Source organism: Sebastes fasciatus, chromosome 15, assembly GCF_043250625.1.
Source record: "Sebastes fasciatus isolate fSebFas1 chromosome 15, fSebFas1.pri, whole genome shotgun sequence".
NCBI lineage: Eukaryota > Metazoa > Chordata > Actinopteri > Perciformes > Sebastidae > Sebastes > Sebastes fasciatus.
Window position 1 is genome coordinate 10,331,805 of NC_133809.1, and position 23,984 is coordinate 10,355,788.

Here is a 23,984-nt window from a genome sequence, read left to right on the forward strand (position 1 = left end):
GCATTTGCAAAAGTTTTTATACCTAACAATCATTTAAATGTTACAGTAAAACATAAAACATAAATAACTTGAAATTAAACTATGCTGTTATTTTCTGAACGTTAAAATGTTCCTACAGAACAAATTTACAACCAAACTTTATTAAACAATTATCTGATTGGAAAAAAAGCGAAAATTATTCTGCATATATTTCACCATAACATCTTCTTTAATACTAAAAGAATATTAATATTAATATTTTCCTAAACTTCAATACCAGCCAAGCTTAATAGACAGCAAAAAATAATATCCACATGTAAATTATCCAAAATATTTTTTGTTTTATAAAATTCTGTTGCAAAAGTTAGTATTAAAAGAATATTTCATGTTGTATGAATTATAAAATCTTTGGTACTTACAGTTAATGATGAGTTTGGTTCCTCCACCAAAAGTGTACCACAGTGATACAAACTCATTAAGTGGCCGTACAAAAACCTCCTGCACTGTGAACAAGCATCTATCCACTGAAAATACTCTCTGCTTTCTCAATTAACACAGAAACATTTATACTTTATTGAATTTACAAATATTAAATTAATGATATCAATTGAAATTATTGTATAAATGAAGATTATTTATTTAATTTTGCTTTACTTTTCTACACCAGACAGAGAAACGATCACAGTCTCCTTGTAACAAAGTCATTTTTTCACAGTTTTATATCAGTTGCTACATGGTTAAATGAACATGATGCTTTTTAATAATAATAAAAACTAATAAACTCATATTAAGCAGATCTTAAATATGTTATTTATCTACAGTAAACCCTGTCAGTAGATCAAAGGCAGACAAACAGACATATCATACCAACCACAGTGGACACAAACTCATCCTTAAATCCTCAACTGCACTTCTAATATAAATATGTTTCTTCTATTATCCATTCAGATGATAGATGGTGTAAATCCAAGCAGTATTCCTCCTGATTTAGTGTCCCACGTTGCCTTCAGTGTGTTGAGAGCAGAGAAATGATTTCCATAGAGAGGAGGCTTTGCATCGTCAGCTGATCCTCCAGTGAACTGAGAAGGTTTATAGTCCTGTGAGTTCAACACTGCAGGACTCAGATGTGTCAGTCAACACAGCAGAAAGCACAATCAGCATGACTCTCATCACCATCCTCATCTGGACGCTGGCCTGCTGCTGTTTTACAGGTTCATTCACTCAGCAACATTTCAGACATGATGTGCTGCCTTTTCTCTCATTTATTTCTGCTGATAAATGAATGATTTGTTTTTGTCTGCAGGATGCAGCGGTCAGGTGACTGTGACTCAGCCTCCAGTAGTGACATCTACTCCAGGATCCACCGTCTCTCTCACCTGTAAGACTAACCCTGCTGTTTACAGAGACAGTGATGGAGATGACTGGATGCACTGGTATCAACAGAAATCTGGACAGTCTCCAAAGCTTCTAATAAAATATGCGAACCAACGTGTATCATGAACAGCAGCTCGGTTTAGTGGCAGTGGAAGCAGCTCTGACTTCACTTTGACCATCAGTGGAGTTCTGACTGAAGACGCAGCAGTTTATTACTGTCAGAGTCGCCACAGCAGTAATGTGTTCACACAGTGATTTAGAGCCGTACAAAAACCTCCCTCAGTCCGACTGCAGAGACACTGAGCTGTTACAGCAGGAACCGACTGCAGCTGCTGAAGAGGAAGAGACTCTGACACAGACCACTGAACACAGAGCTGACAGGAACCTCACCAAGCACACACTACACATTCACACTAATAACTTCATTAAAAAGATTATTAAAATATCTAATGACACATCATGTTCTGTTCACATTTACTCTCAGCTAAAGAGACAAATGTTGCCTGATCACATATCTGAGTCATGCTTTCTTCCACCCTTAAAGTAAAGTTCACATTATTCTCCAAGTTGTTTTTTTTAATAAAAAAAAGATGTACTATTTACTTTTCTTTACTATAATGTAATAGCGCTCTTTATACCAATTTAAAAACGAGAAATATTGTTATTTAAATGATGAATCCAAAGCAAGTGTGCTATTAGTATACTTAATTTAAACTTAAAACAAGAGAGTATACTTTTAATTTACTATTTATGTACTTATCAGAGATATACTTAAGTATACTTAGCTCATTACAATTGCAGAAAAGTATAATATACTTGAGTTATACTTTTACTTAATCTTTTGATCGAGATATACTTAAGAAAAGTATAATTAAGTATTGTTACCTTATACACCTACAGAAAGGTATACATGGCTTGTAGTTGTACTAACTTTTTGATAGAGTAGCCTATTAAAGTGTGTTAGAGTTTGTAAATTAATGTTTTGATATGAATTTACTTCAATTCATCAAGAATTTTCTACGTTGTTTGATTCTTCGTTCACCGTGGAGACATGTGAGAAAAATATATCAATTTGTTTATCATCGCAAAACATCAAGTCAAATAGCAAAAGGAGCAAGTCTCTTTATGTAATACATATAAATCATTAGCTAAGTACTATAAGTTAAAGTATACAACGTGAACTTTCATAAACTAAAAAGTGGGCTACAAGTATATAACTATTAAACTAAGAGTATACCTATTCACTTGTAGTATACTTGAACTTTACTTAACTTCATAAGATAAACTCTAAGTATACTACTTTGTCGTGAGGGTTTTCATTTTCCACAGAGAGGAGAATCAGTTAAAGTTATAAAACCAGTTAATTTCTTTCTACTCTTCATAAAATAAAAGAGCAAACACTTCATGAAGTTATGTATCAGTGAAATCTTTATTAGCAACAACATCAGTGATCAACATGACAGTTATTAAGCTCACTCACATGAAGCTGCTGAGCGACACACATTCCTCTCTAAGTTGTTGTTGTCCAACACTTTACAGCAGTGTTGTTCTCTGTCACACAAAGCTTCAGTTTCCTCTACAAGCATTCAAACTGCTATTGATCAGAGCTGCTCCCCCCCACACAGAGCTCCTGTCCTGGGCTTCAGCCGGCCCCTCTAGCCCTTACACTGGCTCCTGTGGAGGGACTGGGTCTGGCTGTGGCCCTGATGGAGGACCCTGCAGGAGTACAGCTCTCCTTCCATCCAGCGCTCCTGGCTCAGGCTCAGGGTGCTGCTGCTGCTGTAGCGGCCGCTCTTCTCCTCCTCTGAGCTGCTCAGGACCCCCTCCGTCACCTCCGTACCGTCCACCTGCCAGCTCACCACGGCTCCCTGAGGAGAGTAGCCGGTCAGCAGGCAGGCCAGCGTGGCCTCCTCCGAGCCCCCAGAGAGCTGCTCAGAGGAGGGGGGAAGCAGAGAGACTGAGGGCCTGACCGTGGTGCCAGCTGGAGGGGAGAGCAGAGACACACAAGGAGCAGATGAACTTCCACTGTAGGACAGACAGCTGGACATGAGACAGTTATGATACCTGACAGAGGTTAACACTACTGTGGATCAGCTGTGTGCATGATACTGTGATCAGACAGAGGAGAGGAGCTGACACATGGCAGGAAATGAGGAGTTAACATATAAAACACAATAGTAAAACTTTGTTTTATATTTAAAGTAATTAATCTTCTACTGTGGAACTCTTCATAAATATCTAATAATTAATATGCAACATGACTTATCTGTGAATTTAAATGGGAACATTGTATTAATGATCATTAATTTAAATATTCTTTATAATGTGTAACAGTAAATGATTCATCGCTGCGATGCAAATGTAACATCTGTATTCAGTTATAGACTTTATCATCTGTCTGTTTCACTTCCTTTTCTCCACTTTAAACTAACGAACTGTGAAGTCAAACTACAGCGATACTAAATGAACATATGGACTCTTAAATGTTAAACAACATTTGCAACAGTTTTTATACCTAACAATCGTTTAAATGTTACAGTAAAACATAAAACATAAATAACTTGAAATTAGATTTTGCCGTTATTTTCTGAAAATTAAAATGTTCCCGCAGAACAAATTTACAACCAAACTTTATTAAACAAATATCTGACTGGAAAAAAAGCGAAAATTATTCTGCATATATTTCACCATAACATCTTCTTTAATACTAAAAGAATATTCATATAAATGTTTTTCTAAACTTCAATATCAGCAAAGATTAATAGACGATAAAAAATATCCAAAACATGTAACTTATCCAAAATATTTTTTTTGTTTTATCAAAATGTGATGCAAAAGTTAGTATTAAAAGAATATTTCATGTTGTATAAATAATAATTCTCTGGTACTTACAGTTAATGATGAGTTTGGTTCCTCCACCAAAAGTCCACCACAGTGATACAAACTCATTAAGTGGCCGTACAAAAACCTCCTGCACTGTGAACACGCATCTATCCACTGAAAATACTCTCTGCTTTCTCAATCAACACAGAAACATTTATACTTTATTGAATCTACAAAAAATTATTTAATGACATGGATAGAAATTATTTTATAAATGAAGATTAATTATATAATTTTGCTTTACTTTTCTACACCAGACAGAAACGATCACAGTCTCCTTGTAACAAAGTCATTTTTTCACAGTTTTATATCAGTTGCTACATGTTTAAATGAACATGGTGCTTTTTAATAATAATAATAATAACTTATAAACTCATATTAAGCAGAACTGAAATATGTTATTTATCTCCAGTAAACCCTGTCAGTAGATTAAAGGCAGACAAACAGACATATCATACCAACCACAGTGGACACAAACTCATCCTTAAATCCTCAACTGCACTTCTAATATAAATATGTTTCTTCTATTATCCATTCAGATGATAGATGGTGTAAATCCAAGCAGTATTCTTCCTGATTTAGTGTCCCACGTTGCCTTCAGTGTGTTGAGAGCAGAGAAATGATTTCCATAGAGAGGAGGCTTTGCATCGTCAGCTGATCCTCCAGTGAACTGAGAAGGTTTATAGTCCTGTGAGTTCAACACTGCAGGACTCAGATGTGTCAGTCAACACAGCAGAAAGCACAACCAGCATGACTCTCATCACCATCCTCATCTGGACGCTGGCCTGCTGCTGTTTTACAGGTTAATTCACTCAGCAACATTTCAGACATGATGTGCTGCCTTTTCTCTCATTTATTTCTGCTGATAAATGAATGATTTGTTTTTGTCTGCAGGATGCAGCGGTCAGGTGACTGTGACTCAGCCTCCAGTAGTGACATCTACTCCAGGATCCACCATCTCTCTCACCTGTAAGACCAGCCGAGCTGTTGCAAGTTGTAGTAGTAATGCTGATTGTATGAGCTGGTATCAACAGAAATCTGGAGAGAGTCCAAAGCTTCTAATAAGATATGCGAGCAGACGTGTATCAGGAACAGCAGCTCGGTTTAGTGGCAGTGGAAGCGGCTCTGACTTCACTTTGACCATCAGTGGAGTTCTGACTGAAGACGCAGCAGTTTATTACTGTAAGAGTGTCCACAGCGGTGGTGTGTTCACACAGTGATTTGTAGTCGTACAAAAACCTCCCTCAGTCCGACTGCAGAGACACTGAGCTGTTACAGCAGGAACCGACTGCAGCTGCTGAAGAGGAAGAGACTCTGACACAGACCACTGAACACAGAGCTGACAGGAACCTCACCAAGCACACACTACACATTCACACTACACAGTATAGTCACATCATACTGTACATTTCAGTGTGTTTATTGAGCAAAAAAAAAACAAAACTAAAAACCTTTAATGACATCATGATGAATTTTATACATTAGCACAAGAACTGCTTTATATTTTATTCCCCTGTCTCCCCCCTGTCCTCACAAATTACGATAGTGAAACTAATAGTTGCGTGTTATTTTCCACAGATAGAAGTCTAGAAGATATAAAACTACTTACTTTTAGAATATAAACAATAATAGGCCTCCGTTGGTCAGGATATGACCATGGTTGGCGCATCCTACGGATCTGGCTGTCTGGTACAGCGTCTCTTGTGGCTAAAAAGCCCTATGCGAGAGTGGCAGTCTCGATTACAGAGGTCGCATCTGTGTGTTTCTGGTCTGCCTGCATTGCTGAACAGGGACCTTAAGTAAAATCCCCAAATTGATGTAACTTAATTGTATCATAACATATCCCATAGTGTATTAAATGGAGATCTATTTTGAGGGATGGGAGTCACCATTAGCTAGTTTTGTAATTTCTTATTTTATTTTTTATTTATTCATTAATATTTTTTTTGGAGGGTATCTATCTATTATTATTATTATTATTATTATTATTATTATTATTATTATTGTCATTATTTTCAATTAATGTTTGGTTTTGAATTATGGATTTTTTCTTTTGTTATTGTTAATAATTCCCAATGCATATCTTTAAAATCAATCAAATTTGATCACAAAGAAAAACAAAGTACATTTACTCAAGTGCATTTTTGAGGTACTTTTGGAGTATTCTTCTTTCTGCTATATTCTCTTTCTACTCCATTACATTTTAGAGGAAAATATACTGTATATCTTAATACAATTATTTTTTCATTCAAGTTCATTCACTCAGCAACATACAGATGTTCATGGTCCCCTGAGGATTAATCCTACTGACTTTAACTTTAGCACCACCATGAGATTGATCTTTTAGTTTTTAGTCAAATGTCTCCAAAGCTATTGGATGGATTTTCATGAAATTTGGGTTCAGATATTCACGGTGCCCAGAAGATCTGCTACAAAGACTTATGTGATCTCCTGACTCCTGTTGTAGGACCACCCACATGTAATTGGTGGATTTGCACAAAATGTTCTATAGACTTTCATGGTTCCTGCAGCAGATATGGGTGGTAATTCTCTGTAGGTTCATCACTACGAGAAACCGCTTTCATATTGCCATTTGATAATTGTTATTATCAAAATATTGACCATAGCCACTTTAAGGATGTGTGTGAGAGTGTGTGTGTGTGTGGAGTGATGGGCTCTAAAGTTGGACCATTTTGGTGTTAATTTGGGGGATTGTTTGTTTATTTTAGGGCTAAATTTAGAATACCTTTTTGGATTTATGGTAATTAAGATTTAAATTTTGCAGGGGAAAAAGCTCACAAACAAACTGAGTGTGTCCCTTCTGTACCATTCGATGATCTTCCTGCGTGCATTGTTCAAGTCGAGGATTAAACGTTATTGGATTGGTTACAGCTGACGTAGGCAGACATTGTTGGACAGGAGAGAGACAACTTTGGATCTGTTCCCAGGTCAGCATGCACACTGTGACGGCAGCAGACATCCAGTAGGCCGACTACAGAATTAACAAGACATGCAAACAACATGTGACAATAGACACAACTTGGGAAGCTTATAACAATGGCATGCCATGATGTTAACAGCCCTCTTGGTACTGTAGCTCATATCCCACTGTTTTTTTTTCTTTTTATATATATATATATGTATTCCTCTAGATTATTTTCCTATCATCTACAGCCATACGTAAATTAATCTGATTCCACCTTTTAGAGATGCTGAAATTACAGCGAAAATATCCACCAACATGGCAGCTATCACTAGTCTGCAAACACATTCAGCCTTAAAGTCCTCTGAGGCTGCTTCTCTGGGCCAACAAGGCATTATTTGCCAATTAAAATGCCAAGTCCTGACGTTAAGGCCTCTCGGTGCACGCCCTGATCCCTACACAGACGATACAGCCTAACGTCATGTAAGACCAGAGGACAAGTGACAGGGCATGTCCTGAACACAGAGGACTGATGCTGGCGTCTTACCTTTGGCCTCTGGTAATCCTGCCAACTCCTTCATGTACTCTTAGTGAAATCAAAACTCACCATTATTATGTCCTTAGAAAGCATCAATAGAGTGACGTACGTTTTGTAGGCCAACCAGGAAGTTAGCGCCGCCCTGGGTTCCCTCGACAAGAAGCCAATGAGATTTTTCCATTGGGTTTTGGATTATTGCAGCTCTGTGGCAAACACACGTTTATGATACTCACGTGTTTTGTTCAAGATAATCTTCACAAATGAACACAGCTTTTATGATTTTTGAAGTGTAAATGCAATCACCAGAAGTATAAAGCTAACGTTAGGCTATAAGCAAACTACACCACAGACGCATGAACGCAAGTATACACAACGAGGCTGTAAAAGCTTGTAAAGGACGAGTCGGCGTGATGACGTTTTGTAGCCTCATTTAGCCACTTGTTAGCAACCGTCTTTTTTAAGACACATAAAAGCTTCAAAATTCTCGAGTGGGATACTTACTGACGTATTTTAACCGTAGACGAAAACGTTAAAGTCTCTGAAGCTTGTGTTAACCACAGACCTAAAATGCTAACTCATTTCCAAATCTTAGGACTCATTCCTGCAGCACTGTTATACCAGTGATCATAGAAACAATACCAAAAGTTAAATTTTTGTTGTCTTATTCATAATTCCTTTCAATAATAATAATAACTTTATTTATATAGCACCTTTAAAAACAGAGGTTACAAAGTGCTTTGACAGGATACAAGGCAATATGACAACAGAAAGCCAAACAAAAGCAAGACAAAACTAAGCTAATAACGTTCGTCTTGTGAGTATATTAGTGTCATCTAATTAGTTAATGAACCCCAAATCTGACTGATTGGAGCATGTAGAATATACATACATACATTATCTGTAACCGCTTATCCTATTCAGACATGGGGCAAAGGCGGGGTACACCCTGGTCAGGTCGCCAGACTATCACAGGGCTGACACATAGAGACAGACAACCAATCACGCTGACATTCACACCTACCTTATTAGAGTCAACAATTAACAATTAATGAATGTCTTTGGACTGTGGGAGGAGACCGGAGAACCCGGAGAAAAACGCTAACACGGGGAGAACATGCAAACTCCACACAGAAGGGCCCCAAGCGACCCTGTGACCCCCACGACCCTCTTGCTGTGAGGCGACACTGCTAGAACATAACATATCCAACAAAATGCGAGTCACAGAGGTCAAAGAGCCACGTTTCATGAGGGGGATGACTCGGAGGCGGGTTGTAATAACTCATAATGAGCTATGAACGGTGGAGCTAATCGGTGCTGAGCCTCTTTGATAAGCCTGAGTGGCTGCGGGGAAGCCACTGGGATAGGGATAATCCTTTTAGGCACCAGGAATCAGTTGGTCAACACTTGCTCTCTCAGTCTGGGTGAGTTCCTCAGTGTGAGACAGGACCCATAATTTGATCAGAAATCACTAGCTGTCCTCCGCCTCAGATCCTGTGGGGTACATACTGATCTACCTCACTCACTCAGCAGATTTGGATACCTCAGGGGGGAGGGGGGGTCTGCTGGGATACGGACCGAGCCTGAGTCATGATGGAATGGTTGAAAAAGGTGATGAAGAATATGGTGTCGTTGAAATCCAGGGCGTACGCGAAGGACTACTTGAAGAGGAACGGCCTGCTGACGCTCTCGGTCTTTGCTGTAGTGACGGGCTGTGTGCTCGGATTTCTCCTCAGGACGTTCAACCTGTCCACACAGGTAGGAATGGATGACTTACAGACTTCCATTATATTGCCTATTATTACCTGGATAGACTGTGGTGGGATGTTTAACACACGGTGTGCAAAGAAAACCTCTACACCCAGGATGTTAAGTAACAGCCAGTCTGTCCTGAGACTGTAGTTAAAGCCACTTATGTAATAGTGTGAGTGGAAGCAGGTATAGAAGCAAAAGATCAGGAAAAACAGGGAAGCAGAAATAGTTAAAGCTGCTATAATCAATATTTTTATATTAACACTGGAGCACCTGAGCACTTTTCAGATGTGCCCAAAGACTATATTTAGTATGATAAGCAATAATGCCACAACATGGTCAAAATTCTTGAATTTGGTATGGACATCATTTGGGCAAGAATCTAAGAGTACAACTTTCAAATGTTTACATCACATGAAAAAAATCACACTTTTATTAATAGGATTTTTTTTGGAAGAATTAGGAAAAACGCTAACATTGTGTTTATTAAATGTTTTCCATATTTTTTTACACTGCATATGGGTGCATATTTTTCATATTCAATTTGTTATGAGTTCATAGATAACAAATACTTGATTGTGCTCGTTGTAGTTTCTGAGATACAGCCGTTTTCTTATCATGCTATATCTAGTCTTTGGGCACATGGGACTACTGTTTTTCCCCTAAAATATAACAGAACAGTACTCCCATGTGCCCAAATACTAGATTTAGCATAAGAAAAAACTCACTTTTCAGGCAATCGGGTTGACCGATTTGGAATATTTCTTCACATTTGTGCTTAGGCAAGTCCAGAGAACACTTCCAGTAAAGGAAATTAAAAAAAATTCAGTTGCGGGCTGAAATGGGTTAAAAAAAAAAAAAAGGTCAAAAACCCCACTGTAGCCCATACCTGCTCAGCACCAAACATCAGATATACACAGTTTATAACTAGCTGGTGAACATAGTGGAGCATTTAGCAGCTAAAGAACCAAAAATGGCCCTTGGTTGTTGGTGGAGACCAAAACAGAGCTAAAAGAGAGTGAATTTTGAACTTAAATTCATCAGATGGCAAGAAACACAACTCCAAACAAGTTCATGATGCTCTGTAACTGTTGGATGTGTAAATAGGCAACTATTTGCTAACAATGGACAAAAAAATCTATTTTGTTTTCATTTTATGAGCAATTTCTCTCATAAATTTTTTCTCCAATATGCATCAAATCATTTAGAAATGTTTAAATGTCTGTTAAAAGGCTGCATGTACTCCCGACGTTATGCTACTGTGTAATGTACAGTAAGATGCTCTAAATGAACCTGGTAGCTTATGTGTTTTGGCAGAGGCTGAATCAATGATTAGTGCCCAGTGTGTTCAGCCAGGTAACCTTGTGTGCTGGCAGAAGCTCCAAAAAACATTCAGCATCGAAATCTGCTGAGCAGAGAAAGAATCTGTGAAACACAAATAGCAGATTGCAACACAGGGACAAAGCAGTTGTTTTACCTGCCGATTGGGAATAAGGACAATTAACATACAAGCTACACTCAAATGAGGCAAATAAAAAAAAATATGAAACATTATTTCAGGAAAAAAAACATTTAAAGAGACAGTGTGTAGGATTTAGCGGCATCTAGGGGTTTCAGATTGCAACCAACTGAGTGCCCCTCTGCTTACTGTTTCCAAAAACTGCGGTAATGTGAGCCGCCGAGTGCAAAACCATGGTAACGCCAACAGAAGTCAGACGGCGGCTGAGTAAATCTGAAGGGCTCATTCTAACGAAAACACAGTGATTCTTAGTTTCAGGTGAATATACACTAAAGAAAACATAGTTATGAATATTATATTCCATTTCTTTAAACGCCCCCCCTGAAATGTTCCCTTTAAAGGGGTGTTTCAATGCAAGCAAAAGTAATTTGGTCCTTACTGTCGTAGAAACAAGGTTTGCTTCAGGTGTTTCTCTCTCACACACAGGCTAAGATCTACTTCTCCTTCCCCGGAGAACTGCTGATGAGGATGTTAAAGATGTTGATTCTGCCGCTCATCACCTCCAGGTAAGAAAAAGTCTTCACTATGTGTAAATCCAGACAAATGGCATGGTGAAATACAACTGCGAACAGCTGCCATGTTTTGAAGCGTGTTATATTAAAGTGGTCACATTACCCGGGTCAGAGAAGAATTATGAAAAGCACCACTCCTCCAATAAACCAACAGATAAACATTATTCACATCTCGTCACCTGGAAGTCCTTTTACAGTATATATATACAGATTGATTTATATTTGTTACACATCTGAAGCTCCATTTTCAAAGAAGTAATATGAGTACAAATGTTAGTTAATAATAAAACATATATATATATATATATATTTTGTTGGAGAATATGTCTTTAGATGTAAAAAGTCTGACTAATCCTGGTGGTTCACTTTTGAAATTAGTTAAAAAAAACAATAATTGGACACCTCCTGTTTTCCCATCCAGTCTTATGTCCGGCCTGTCAGCCATGGACACGAAGGCAAGCGGTCGGCTGGGAGTACTGACCATCACCTACTACCTGTGGACGACCTTCATCGCTGTCATCGTCGGCATCGTGCTGGTGCTCATCATTCACCCGGGGACGGGCTCAGAGAAGGACGGCCACCATTCAAGTTCAGGGCCTGTTATGACCTCCGCTGACGCTCTGCTGGACCTCATCAGGTAAACACTGACAGACACAAACACACTTTGTCAAAGTGAACATAGTGATGGGAACTGTCGCCATCTTGGTTTTTGCCCGTCCTCATCTTGTATTTTGCAACCAGAAGTGACACGAGAGGGTGGAGCTAAGTACGCTGAATAAGACATTTTTAGGCGATATTACAATTAACGTTCATGAACTGAAAACACACTGTGAAAGGGTTAAAGTTGTAAGACGAAAACACGGACAACAGACAATGGACAACAGGACAGCGCTGTGGTAGCGACCTGTCAATAACAAGACAGCCACGCCCTAAAGCATACCCTGCTTTATGGACATGAACTAAGGTCTCCTGGAGGACAGTCTGGTGTTTTCTGGATCAATCCATCTCCCCTCCCGTCCACCAGTAGTGGACTTTCCTACTTGTTATACCCGTTATAATTCAATAATGTTTTTATTCAACACATTTTCATTCACGGCCGCTCGATATACTACGTCACCTGCTCTGCGCATCGCTCGTTGCTCTACGTCACTTGCTGCAGCCGTCCGCAGACTTAAAAGACAAACGTAATCCGCAACGAAATACGTTTCCTTCCAAACATAATTCAGAATGCAATTTAGTTGCATGGGAATGTAATTTTTAGGAGACAGGGCTGGTTTACAATGTTTATTGAGGTAATAACTCAAGTGAGAAGTAGGCTCATTTTCTCATAGACTTCTATACAATCAGACTTCTTTGAGCAACCAGAGGAGTCGCCCCCTGCTGGCTGTTAGAAAGAATGCACGTTTAAGGCACTTCAGCATTGGCTTGACTTTTCAGACTCGGAGGTAGCCCACTGTCTGTACCTGACCTCTGACATGATGCAATATAATTCCTCCCTTCAGGATGAAAAAGAGTTTACAGCCATGCTATCGGCTCTGTGAGGCTGTATTCTGAGCTGAAAGCTAATGCTCGCAATGACAACAGAAGTAAGCGAACTTCGGTGCCAATCCATCTGGATGTTGAGATAAACGTACATCACTAGATAAGTGAAAACTTTAACCTGCTGGTGACGCTATAGAGGAAAGGTCAGGGGATCACCAAAGTCTTTAGGATTCAGAATATTCCTGAGTGAAGTTCACTAGTGACATACTTGGGGTCTTGGAAAATATCCAATGACTGGAAAAAGTTTACCACCTTCAATTCTTCCATAAAATGAAAAAAAGCCCCCTCTTGGTTCAGGCTTTTCAGGAGATTCACGATTTTCCCACTCCATCCTGCTGAGGATTTGCTGTGTAATACCCTCTAACCCCTGAGGAAAACCAGTGCAGACCAATTAAATCCAGTACAGATCCAGTTCTGACATTTTGACCTCGCCGTGCTGTCCCTCAGGAACAGGAAGCTCCCTAATCACACAATCTCAAGGGATCAGTTTGAATCCTGGAATAGCTCTCACAACTAAACAATGTCAGGCATCAGGAAATTCTCAGCGAGTAAAGCTTCCTGAAAGTGTGGTTTCTTCTACCATTCAGTGAACACCAGAAAATATATAACTAGAAGTGCACTTGGAGAGCGCAGACCTCCGCCAAGGCAGGTTTCATGTACGTCGCTGCCCCCCCCTGCGGCGTTCAGCTTGCGCCATAATCCACGTGTTTTTGTTTATGTTGAGATGAGCTGTACGTCGCTGTCCCCCCGCTGCGACCTGAACGTGTCATCAGTATGTCTTAAAGCATGTTGTGTTAATGCACAGGCTGAGCGGAGTTATTAAAAATAATTCCCGAAGACGGATCATGACCCGGATCGCCACCAAATGGATTGTTCATTGTGCCACACCCCACCCCTCCAAAAACTTTCATTCAAATCCATCACAGACTTTTGGAGTAATCGTCCAAACGGACAAACCAACAAACCAACAAACGCCGGTGAAAACATAACCTCCTTCCTAGGCCTGGCAGCATATTTGAATTATTACATATGATAACACCAATCAGAATCTGAATCTACACCTTTTTGTCAGCAGGGGAAACGTTTCAGCATTAAATTAAAGAGAAGGAAAAAAATGTGCCTGTAAGACAGTTGCAGTGTCACTCTTACGCAGCAGGTCGGCTAAGAATAGGGAGACAGTTAATTGTGATCCATTAAGCCTGCACTTTCTCAGAAGGTCCTTGTGCAGCAGCGTTACGCGGCGATAGAGACAGCAGAAATCCACTAATCGTAACCTTCGTCTTAAACCTGATTATTATTAGTGAGCTGTATCTGTTGCTGTAACAAAGGTCAGGTGTACGTTTCAGTCCTCTTACGTGTTTGACGAGCTTGTTTCCCCGAGTTCAATGTCATTGACGTATGTTGTATTAATGCAATCCCTGTGCACCTTCCACCACATGTGAATGCCTCTCCCTGTTTCTCTGTGTTGCGTGAACATGTGTCTACTGGTTTCGCTGGAGTTTACTTTGTGCTACTCTTGTGCCTGCACAGTAATTGGGGCCGGCCTTTATTTGTTCGAGGCGACCACGACCACGTCCATCATTAGAGACTCGCTTTTTATTTAACTAACGGCTTTTATCTGAGAACTAAAGGGGATAGATGTAAGAATCAGAAATTGCTTGTTAACAGTGACACCTGTGGCCGTTAAGTCAGCGACAGTCCGCGTCCTGTTGCTCGCGCTTGTAGACTTCGTATACGCAAGCGAGCATTGGTCAAAACAGTGAGGCGACACACTAAAATCACGATATCACTATATATTTCTCATGCTTGGCAGTAATGTTAGCTTACCAAACGAAGGTCCCTCCATGAATCAAAGGCCCGGCCGATGTTGATACTAGTGTCAACTTTTCCTGCTTCCATGGGGGAGACACCGTAGTTTTGGTCTCCTGGGCCGGACTCAATAACGTTACTCGCTCCGGAGTTAACCCCCGACGTCACTCCACTCAGCAGCAGGGAAACAAGACGAGGGAAACTTCTGTTGGTCTTGAGGAGCTGCAGCATTTGTTTCTGCACAAACTGCAACTTCCACTGATATTCTCAAAGCCAAACTAACTCTGTTCTGCTCTGCTGCTCGCACGTTGTCTCACACACCCCGACGTTGTTCACATTCTTGTTTTGCAAGATGGGCTTCACTAGATAGAACTTTGTTTTTTCTATGCTTCCATGGAGTTGGTGTTGGAGTCTGAGCTGTCTTTTGTTGGCGTTAACGGAAAGCTAAAAATAAAGGCACTCACGAGCACACATGACATCACATCCTTTGGATTTTCCCGAAAAAAAACGGCCCGCATTTTTCACATTAAAAGCCGACTTGAGAAATAAAGTCTAATTTTTGATGTTAGGTTACAACCTGTTCACACACTGTCAATAAAAAACGTTTAAAAACTTACATACAGTCCCTTTAATTTAAAGTAATTCCAACAGCCAGTAGAAATATTCTGATAAATCATGTAATTAAAAGTAGCATTTCCACATAATAGAAATGTCCGCTTTGAAAATGTTAGTTTAGTAAAATACATATAAAATGTACTTGAAGTATCAAAAGTAGTGGTAGCAGTCCATGCAGACAAATGCCCATTGTAAGTGGTTTACAATTAAAATGATGAATTAACATGTATTTTACTGTTTGTGGAGCTAATGTAGCTCCTATTATATACAATTGGGGGTTTTGATTTGTAACAATGCATTGTATTTTTATAAGTTGATTTTGTTTTCCATGTAAAAACTTTATTTGTAAAATAACAAGTAACTTTAACAGTCAAATGAGTGTAGTTAAGTAAACATTTCCTCTTAAAGGAAGTGGTGTGGAAGTATAAAGTGACGTGAAATAGAAACATTCAAGTAAAGCACAAGCAAATTGTGTAAATTGCACGAGAAGGGCTGTTTCCAATATCTAGAATGAACCTTGCCAAAGTAAAAACATACACAAATGCTGTTTATTGAAATAAGTCATGCACCAGTTTTAAAAAGTCATACTGTAGGTTGAATATTGTATATTTCCATGCAGACATGATCTGATATATTTGTCTGTATGTTGTCTTTTCTAGGAACATGATCCCGTCAAATCTAATTGAAGCAACTTTTCAGCAGGTGAGTGGACAAAGGGAGGAAACTCACAATTGATTGTACAATACTGTTCATTAATTCAATGTTTACGCATATTAACAAAACCTCTGTGGTTGTTCTGTTTCATGCAACTCCAGTACCGAACGGACCTGGTACCTATTGTACAGAACGCTGATGCGAAAGAATCTCAGGCTAACTATGTGTACGTCATGCCCGACTACCACAACCCTCAACTGGGCCACCCAGTCTTCCTGGAGATCACCCCGGCCCCCGACATCAAGTATAAAATCGTCCCCAGTACCAGCAAGGGCATGAACGTACTGGGGATCGTCATCTTCTCGGCCACCATGGGTAAGACGATCACACAGCTCAATAGGTCGGCCTCCATAAAGTGTTTATAAGTTGTAATTAATGACTTCCTTGATTGTTAATCAATGCTTTATGTATCAACCAGATTACATTCATTACATTATAAGCCATAACAATCAATTTGGGTTGCCAGATTGTGAAAAAAACAAAACAACCCTGGCTGGTGTTTATCCAACACTGACTCTTTGTCTTTTTGTCTATTTAGTTAATCAGATAGATGAACTGACTTCAAAGGAGCTTTTTGCAGTTACCAAACTTATTATTTCACAAGTATTCATTCTTTACTTAAGTAAAAACACAGAGGTATCATTGGCAAAATATAGCCTACTTAAAGATTCGAAAGTAAGTATACTGATTCTGCAGAAAAATGATATCATATATGATGTTATTAGATTGTTTCTGATGCAATGTAAGCAGCATTTTACTGTTGCAGTTATATATAGTTAGTAGGGCTGTCAAAGTTAACGCGGTAATAACGCGTTAACGCAAATTCGTTTTAACGTTTTAATTTCTTTAACGCAGTAACGTAACTTGCGACTTTTAGGTTGTAGCAGGCTCAATTTTAGACGCTAGACTGAAGATATTGGTATCATATGAAACTAGAAGATCTAAGGAATCCATTTTGGCAAGAAAAAATTGTCATGGGTATTTCCAAAGGGGTCCCTTGACCTCTGACCTCCAGAGATCTGAATGAAAATGGGTTCTATGGGTACCAACGAGTCTCCCCTTTACAGACAGGCCCACTTTATGATAATCACATGCAGTTTGGGGCAAGTCAGTCAAGTCAGCACACTGACACACTGACAGCTGTTGTTGCCTGTTGGGCTGCAGTTTGCCATGTTATGATTTGAGCATATTCTTTATGCTAAATGCAGTACCTGGGATGGTTTCTGGACAATATTTCTCACTTTTTTGTGTTGTTAACTGATTTACAATGATAAATATATACATTCATTTGCATAAAGCAGCATATTTGCCCACTTTCATGTTGATAAGAGTCTTAAATACATGACAAATCTCCCTTTAAGGAACATTTTGAACAGATAAAAAATGTACGATTAATTGCGATTAACTATTGTAATCGATTGACAGCCCTAATAGTTAGGTAGTGTAGTCTCCCACCTATCCTCTCCAGAGTGTCACAGAAAAAATTTAAGGGTCAAGTTCTGCTACACAAATCTGAACAAATCTTTTGGGACTTTTCTCTCATTTTTGCTTCTTCTTTTTTTTTTAGACATATTGCATCATGTTTCTTCTTTGGGCCTTCTGTATACTGATTATTTATCGTTTATTTTATGTAAAATCTCTCAGATAAATGTAGTGGAATAAATAGTGCAGTATTTCCTACTGAAATGTAGTGGAGAATAAGTATAAAGTAGCCAAAAGTAAGTAAAGTAAGTTTACTCAAGTGAACAAGTATCTTCAGATTGTTTCAGAACAATTGCAGACATGATAACCAGCCAACTGGACCTAGCAAAAGTTGCTCATATATCTGATCTATAAAGCATTAGTCAATTATCTATTACCCATCAATTAAGTTATTATAAACTTTTTATCAGGGTTGACTTGTAAGACAGCGGTACTATAATTACCAAACTCACATGAAAATGTACCGTCTGTTCTCAGGTCTGCTGCTGGGGAAGATGGGAGAACGTGGAGCGCCGTTGGTCAACGTGTGTCAGTGCATCAACGAGTGCGTCATGAAGATTATTAACGCTGCTATGTGGTAAGATTGCATTCTCACACACACACACACACACACACACACACACACACACACACACACACACACACACACACACACACACTCTCTTTGTGACGACTGTCACACACATACATCCCAAAAGAAGACAGATGCACGACAGAGCCAGATTATATCTAAAAATAAATCTCACACAGCAACAAGTCAAGTGTCCTTCGTGCTTCTCACGGGAGCTGATGAGTCGACTCTCGGATTACATTTGAGTGAATGCAGCAAAGAGACATAAATAAGATTAGTGCTGAATAATCTTGAATGTAAATACAATTGGTTGGGATAGCATCATACAAAGTATGCAGACACCTGACCATTTTTGAACATCTAATTCCAAAGGCATCTGCTACTATAACGGCCTCCACGCTTCTGGAGGTTGGTTGCAGGGATTTCCTCCTATTCAGCCCCAAGAGCATTAGCAAGGTCTGGCAGTGCTGCTGGGGGATAAGGCCCGATAAGGCTCACAGTCGCCGATCCAATTAATCCCAAAGGTGCTGGATGGGGTTGAGGTCAGGCCAGTCAAATTCTTCCACACCAGACATGGAAAAACCTTTCTTTGTGGACCTGGAATTGTGCAGGGATGTGCAGGCATTGTCAAGTTAAGGCTATTAAATAGGTGTTATCGGTCGCTATAAGCACCATAAGTGTGGTCATTAGGGGCCTACTACAACCAATAGATGTTTTTTATCATCTATTCACATGGTAGATCACCGAAAGAAGGTATGAAAGAACACAACAGCAACCTCTAACGTCTGTCTAAACCTAAAGAAGTTGTAGTTTTGTTGCCTAAACCTTACTAAGTGTTTTTGTTGCCTAACCTAAAGACGTTATAGTTTTGTTGCCTAAACCTAAAGAAGTTAAAAGTTTTGATGCCTAAGTGTTTTTGTTGCCTAAACATAAAGAAGTTGTAGTTTTGTTTCCTAAACCTAAAGGTGTAGTTTTGTTGTCTAAACCTAAAGAAGTTTAAGTTTTGTTGCCTAAACCTAAAGGTGTAGTTTTGTTGCATAAACCTAAAGGTGCAGTTCTGTTGTTTAAACCTAAAGAAGTTTAAGTTTTGTTGCCTAAACCTAAAGGTGTAGTTTTGTTGCATAAACCTAAAGGTGCAGTTCTGTTGTCTAAACCAAAAGAAGTTCTAGTTTTGTTGCCTAAACCTAAAGGTGTAGTTTTGTTGTCTAAACCTAAAGGTGTAGTTTTGTCTCCTAAACCTAAAGAAGTTGTAGTTTCGTTGACTAAACCTTAAGGTGTAGTTTTGTTTCCTAAACCTAAATAAGTTGCAGTTTTGTTGTCTAAACCTAAAGAAGTTGTAGTTTTGCTTCCTAAACCTAAAGAGGTTGTAGTTTTGTAGCCTAAACCTTACTAAGTGTTTTTGTTGACTATACTTAAAGAAGTTGTAGTTTTGATCCTAAACCTAAAGAAGTTGTAGTTTTGTTGTTTAAACCTAAAGTGTTGCTTTTAAGTTTCACTTTTACAACGTAGTAGGACCCTACTGACCCACATCTATCGTGCTTATTGCAACCGATAACGCCCATTTAATGGCCTGATAACAGTCGAATCGGCGTTAAAAGAGGAAAGAGCCTTCCCCAAAATGTTATCATAAAAAAATTCCAAGGTTTTATTTGTCACAGCAACAAGTGTTGAAATGCCCGGTGTGTCTTGAGGTTGTGCTGAAAGGGTTATCTTCTCTCCTCCATGCAGGTACTTCCCCTTCGGCATTGTGTTCCTTGTGGCAGGGAAGATCCTGGATATGCACGACCCGGCCCACCTGGGAGAGAAGCTGGGAATGTACTTCATCACGGTCCTGTCTGGTTTGTTTGTGCACGGCCTCATCCTGCTGCCGTTCTTCTACTACTTCTTCACTCGCAAAAACCCCTTCACCTACATCAGAGGGCTGCTGCAGGCTCTTGTCATTGCACTAGCCACGTCATCCAGGTAAGGAGAGAATGTTTTTTTTAATGATTTCTGGTAGCCCAGCATGTATTTTTTAATCCTAGAAATATGTACTGTAAATTGTAGTTGGTCATGTTTGGGACTGAAGCCGACTGAGTAGCCTGACCAACCAACCATTTCCTCTTGTTCTCTCCCTCTGCAGCTCAGCCACATTGCCCATCACCATGAAGTGTCTCCTGGAGAACTGTGGCGTGGACCGGCAGATCGCTCGCTTCGTGCTGCCCGTGGGAGCTACCATCAACATGGATGGGACAGCCCTGTACGAGGCAGTGGCGGCTATCTTTATCGCTCAGGTCAATGAGTACGACTTGGACTTTGGCCAGCTGGTCACTATTAGGTGAGAAGGACCACTGAGCTCATTAGTTCTTTGTGTTGAGGACCAATTTGTTTTACATCACTAACATCCCCGGCTCTTGTCTCTTCAGTATAACGGCAACAGCAGCCAGCATCGGGGCAGCTGGGATACCTCAAGCCGGTCTGGTTACCATGGTGATTGTCCTGACCTCTGTGGGGTTGCCGCCTGCTGACATCTCTCTGATTGTGGCCATCGATTGGGTTCTGTGAGTCCCACAAGAATGATTATACTATTCAGAGCATACGTGGGTGTTATAGGGACTGTTGGGGCAATGTGTAAATGATTTTTTTCTCTCTCATTCTCAGCGATCGGTTCCGGACGATGATCAATGTTCTTGGTGATGCCTTAGCTGCTGGGATTATGGCTCATTTATGTCGGAAGGACTTTGAGACGGAAGCCCCTGCTGCTGCAACCCCTACCCCTACGGAAACCACTTATGGAGCTTGCCCCAGCCGGGTAAGAGGACAATTTCTATTTGTTGAGGTTAAACTACACATGCACATGTGAAGATTTAAAATTCCTGAAAATTGTATTTGAAATCTCAAGTATTTCTCTAAACTATACTATTAAATATTAAGAAACTATAATGGAAAAACAACACTAACTTTTTCTTTTTACTTTTAGTACATACTGCAGCTGCCCTTACAATGTACATACTGTTGCATGCAGTATGCATACAATTAAAACATACTACTATTCCATGACTACTACATCATAACATAGCGCCTTGAAATTTGACCCTCACACTAAATAGTATGGTAGTACGGGTATTGGAACGCACCGAATGTTTTACCATGTTCACCATCTTAGTTTAGCATGTTAGCATGCTAACATTTGCTGATTAGACACAAAGTACGGTGTATGAGATCAGCCTGAGTACAGCTGACGCCGATAAGAATGGCATTAATTTTGCAGGTATTTGGTCATAAAGCAAAGTCGACGAATTAAGACCTCATGATGGCGCTATCCAAAGTGATGGCAGTAGCATGGCTAAAAACTCAGCTAATCTACTTTATCAGGAATGCGTGTACATATGGTTTGGACAGCGGTATCAATAATAATAATAACAACAAAACAAAAACTGTTATTACATTATTTTGCTAAACTTGGTGCGTGGAAATATGTGACATCAGCTTTTCCAGCTGAGCCCGGCCCACTTTAAAAGAGAAAAGCATTGACAAAAACACAAATACAGAAATCTCGATTGAAATAAATGTTTATGCAACTGTTCATGTAGGAAACCCACAGCTGTTATTATGAAAATGTGTTTTCAGGGCCTTTGAATTAGTCAGGGCACTGGAAATGTGGACTGAGATGCAGCTTTTTAGGGCATGAGACATTTTTTACCCCCTTGTTTTGACTTTTTGATATAATTTGGAACCATGTATTACTACTTAATAACTGTAATTTTTCAATAATTTTGTTGGTGCATTAGTTTGTGCGTCGTTGGCTTTTTAAACATCAACACGGTTGCAAATTGATGTACTGCTTTAGTCTAGGCCTATGTACTTAGTTGTCATCTAATCTAAACAGTATTCACACTCACACAAAATTGTGAATAGGATGTAATAGAAAATGTTACTGCTAATTATAAGGGACATTTTTTTACCTCATCGTATTCAATTTCACAATTATTTTATAAATCATTTTCATGTAATTCTAGAAAAAGCAAACCTGTGAGAACTATTTTTACAAAGTTAACTAACTTGGTGACTTCCTCCCTACAGAGAGACACAGTAATCTCCTTCGGCAATCAGAGCGTGGCGATGTCTGATACCCCTCTGATCACACACCGCTGCGATTATGTGTTTGAGGTGGATGGAGAAAACGTGCTGGAGAGACCTGTGGGCAACTACAACCTCTGCCACGTCTGAGACACTTTCACAGGATGGGAAACTGCCTTCTACAGCACATAAGATTCACCTCTTTGGATCAAAGAGACCATCATCTGACTGAGGCCCAAAAAAATCCAGTTAATATTAGGTTTCTGTTCTAAATGAGACCAAAGTTTGAGTATATTGTGGTGTCAGGGTTTAGCGGCTTCAATAGATTTTGCCAGTGCCATGCTGAAAACTTCATTACTTGATATATTATGTTTCCATTCAGTTCTGACTGTGAGGAAATGCATTAAGTTTCACATGTAACCTAAACTCTGAATGCGCAGACATGATAATGTGTTGCACTATGACACGCACTAGATGGAGATTAGCATTTATCAGTTATAGCGACGACACTTTCACAGTAGGCCTGTCCTAATGAAGTTTGATCAAGGTTTTGAGTTGCCTTAACATGATCTCAGTTTTGACAATAATTCTGAGAACCTGAAAGACTTGAAAGTAAAACAAACGAGCAAATGAATTTGGTTGAAGTGAACAAGGTATTTATATGGATAGACGTTAATAACAAAAAATATTTACATGATCCCAGCAACATTATTTGTGTTTTTATACCTATGCTTTGAATTTTGTTTTTTTCTAATAAAAACCATGCTGTACTTCAAGTCCTGTCAATGAGTAGTTTTATTTTTAGACTTAATTCTGCAAAACTATTTTTACAACTTTATTAGGACCTGTTGTGGGTTAGATCAGTGAGGTCTGCGAACCCAAGGCAGTACTTCTACTTTTAACAGAAAGAAAGAAGAAAAAATAGCTTGACATCTCAACCATTAATTACTTTTAGCTATATAGCTATAATATATCTTTAATAATAAATACAGATATAATTTCGTCCATAAGTAACACAATGACAGAACATTTTGGCACAATACTACTTTTTTCAATATCATTTCCAATATTACTCAATATCATGTGCAATATTTTAGTCTATTTTAGTTAATTTATTTTACTTAATGTATCTTACTTTTGTTATTCTATTAATTATTCTGATATTACTTCTTATACACTATATTCATTACTCATTCACACATATATTCACACATTTTTTATTCTTATGTTGTTGTAATTTTTGAGCAATATCTAGCAAAACAATTTTTTAAAGTTACTTAAAGTTTTATCTTATCTCTCTATGACTATTCACTATTTTGGTCAAGGGTTTCATACACCTGTAATAAAACATCTAAAAGCAAGAATCCCATCAGATGGGGGGTCCTGGAACAAAATATTATCAAATGGGGGTCTAATTTGTGTCAGTTTAGGGGTCCTTGATGTGAAAAAGTTTGGAAACCATTGTGCTAAACATCAGCCCCACACAATTTTTTTTATTATATTACTGTATAAACAGTAAATACACTATAAAGATCAGCATACAGTCAAAATTGATAGCGAAAAGCACCAGATAAATTGTTTGAAATGTCCAACTTTTGCCACTCAAAGTGGTAGCAATGTCATATTAACGTAAAACTGACCAAATCTAATGGAAAGAAAAAAGAGAAAAACTAAGCCCATAAATCATCAATTGCATGATCTTCGTCATGGTGACT

The 23,984-nt window shown here is 39.0% G+C and overlaps 2 protein-coding genes and 3 gene segments (V, D, J or C); 3 read left to right on the forward strand and 2 right to left on the reverse strand.

Annotated features, from left to right (window-relative positions):
- LOC141783884 (immunoglobulin kappa light chain-like) overlaps positions 1-23,984 on the forward strand; it is a 203,016-nt gene that overhangs the window by 126,152 nt on the left and 52,880 nt on the right. The gene's annotated exons all lie outside the window — the stretch shown is intronic.
- The window catches only part of LOC141783883 (Ig kappa chain V-III region MOPC 63-like), a 172,987-nt gene that overhangs the window by 119,239 nt on the left and 29,764 nt on the right, over positions 1-23,984 (forward strand).
- Positions 1-23,984, reverse strand: part of LOC141783881 (Ig kappa chain V-III region MOPC 63-like) — a 144,258-nt gene that overhangs the window by 47,024 nt on the left and 73,250 nt on the right.
- LOC141783880 (Ig kappa chain V-III region MOPC 63-like) overlaps positions 1-23,984 on the reverse strand; it is a 48,825-nt gene that overhangs the window by 1,085 nt on the left and 23,756 nt on the right. The window contains 1 exon segment of the V gene segment in view: positions 4,246-4,297. Within this exon segment, the coding sequence occupies positions 4,246-4,297 (52 nt within the window).
- On the forward strand, positions 8,415-22,419 carry slc1a8b (solute carrier family 1 member 8b). Of its 2 annotated transcripts, none has more exons than XM_074661470.1 (11): positions 8,415-9,452; positions 11,392-11,471; positions 11,899-12,114; positions 16,103-16,145; positions 16,259-16,472; positions 18,117-18,216; positions 19,939-20,172; positions 20,333-20,527; positions 20,616-20,750; positions 20,851-21,001; positions 22,273-22,419. In XM_074661470.1, the coding sequence occupies exons 1-11, from the start codon at positions 9,285-9,287 to the stop codon at positions 22,417-22,419; spliced, it is 1,683 nt and encodes a 560-aa protein (XP_074517571.1). In that variant the 5' UTR covers positions 8,415-9,284. The 2 variants fall into 2 exon arrangements, with proteins under 2 accessions (XP_074517571.1, XP_074517572.1); XM_074661471.1 differs by having other exon boundaries at positions 20,851-20,950; positions 22,243-22,419.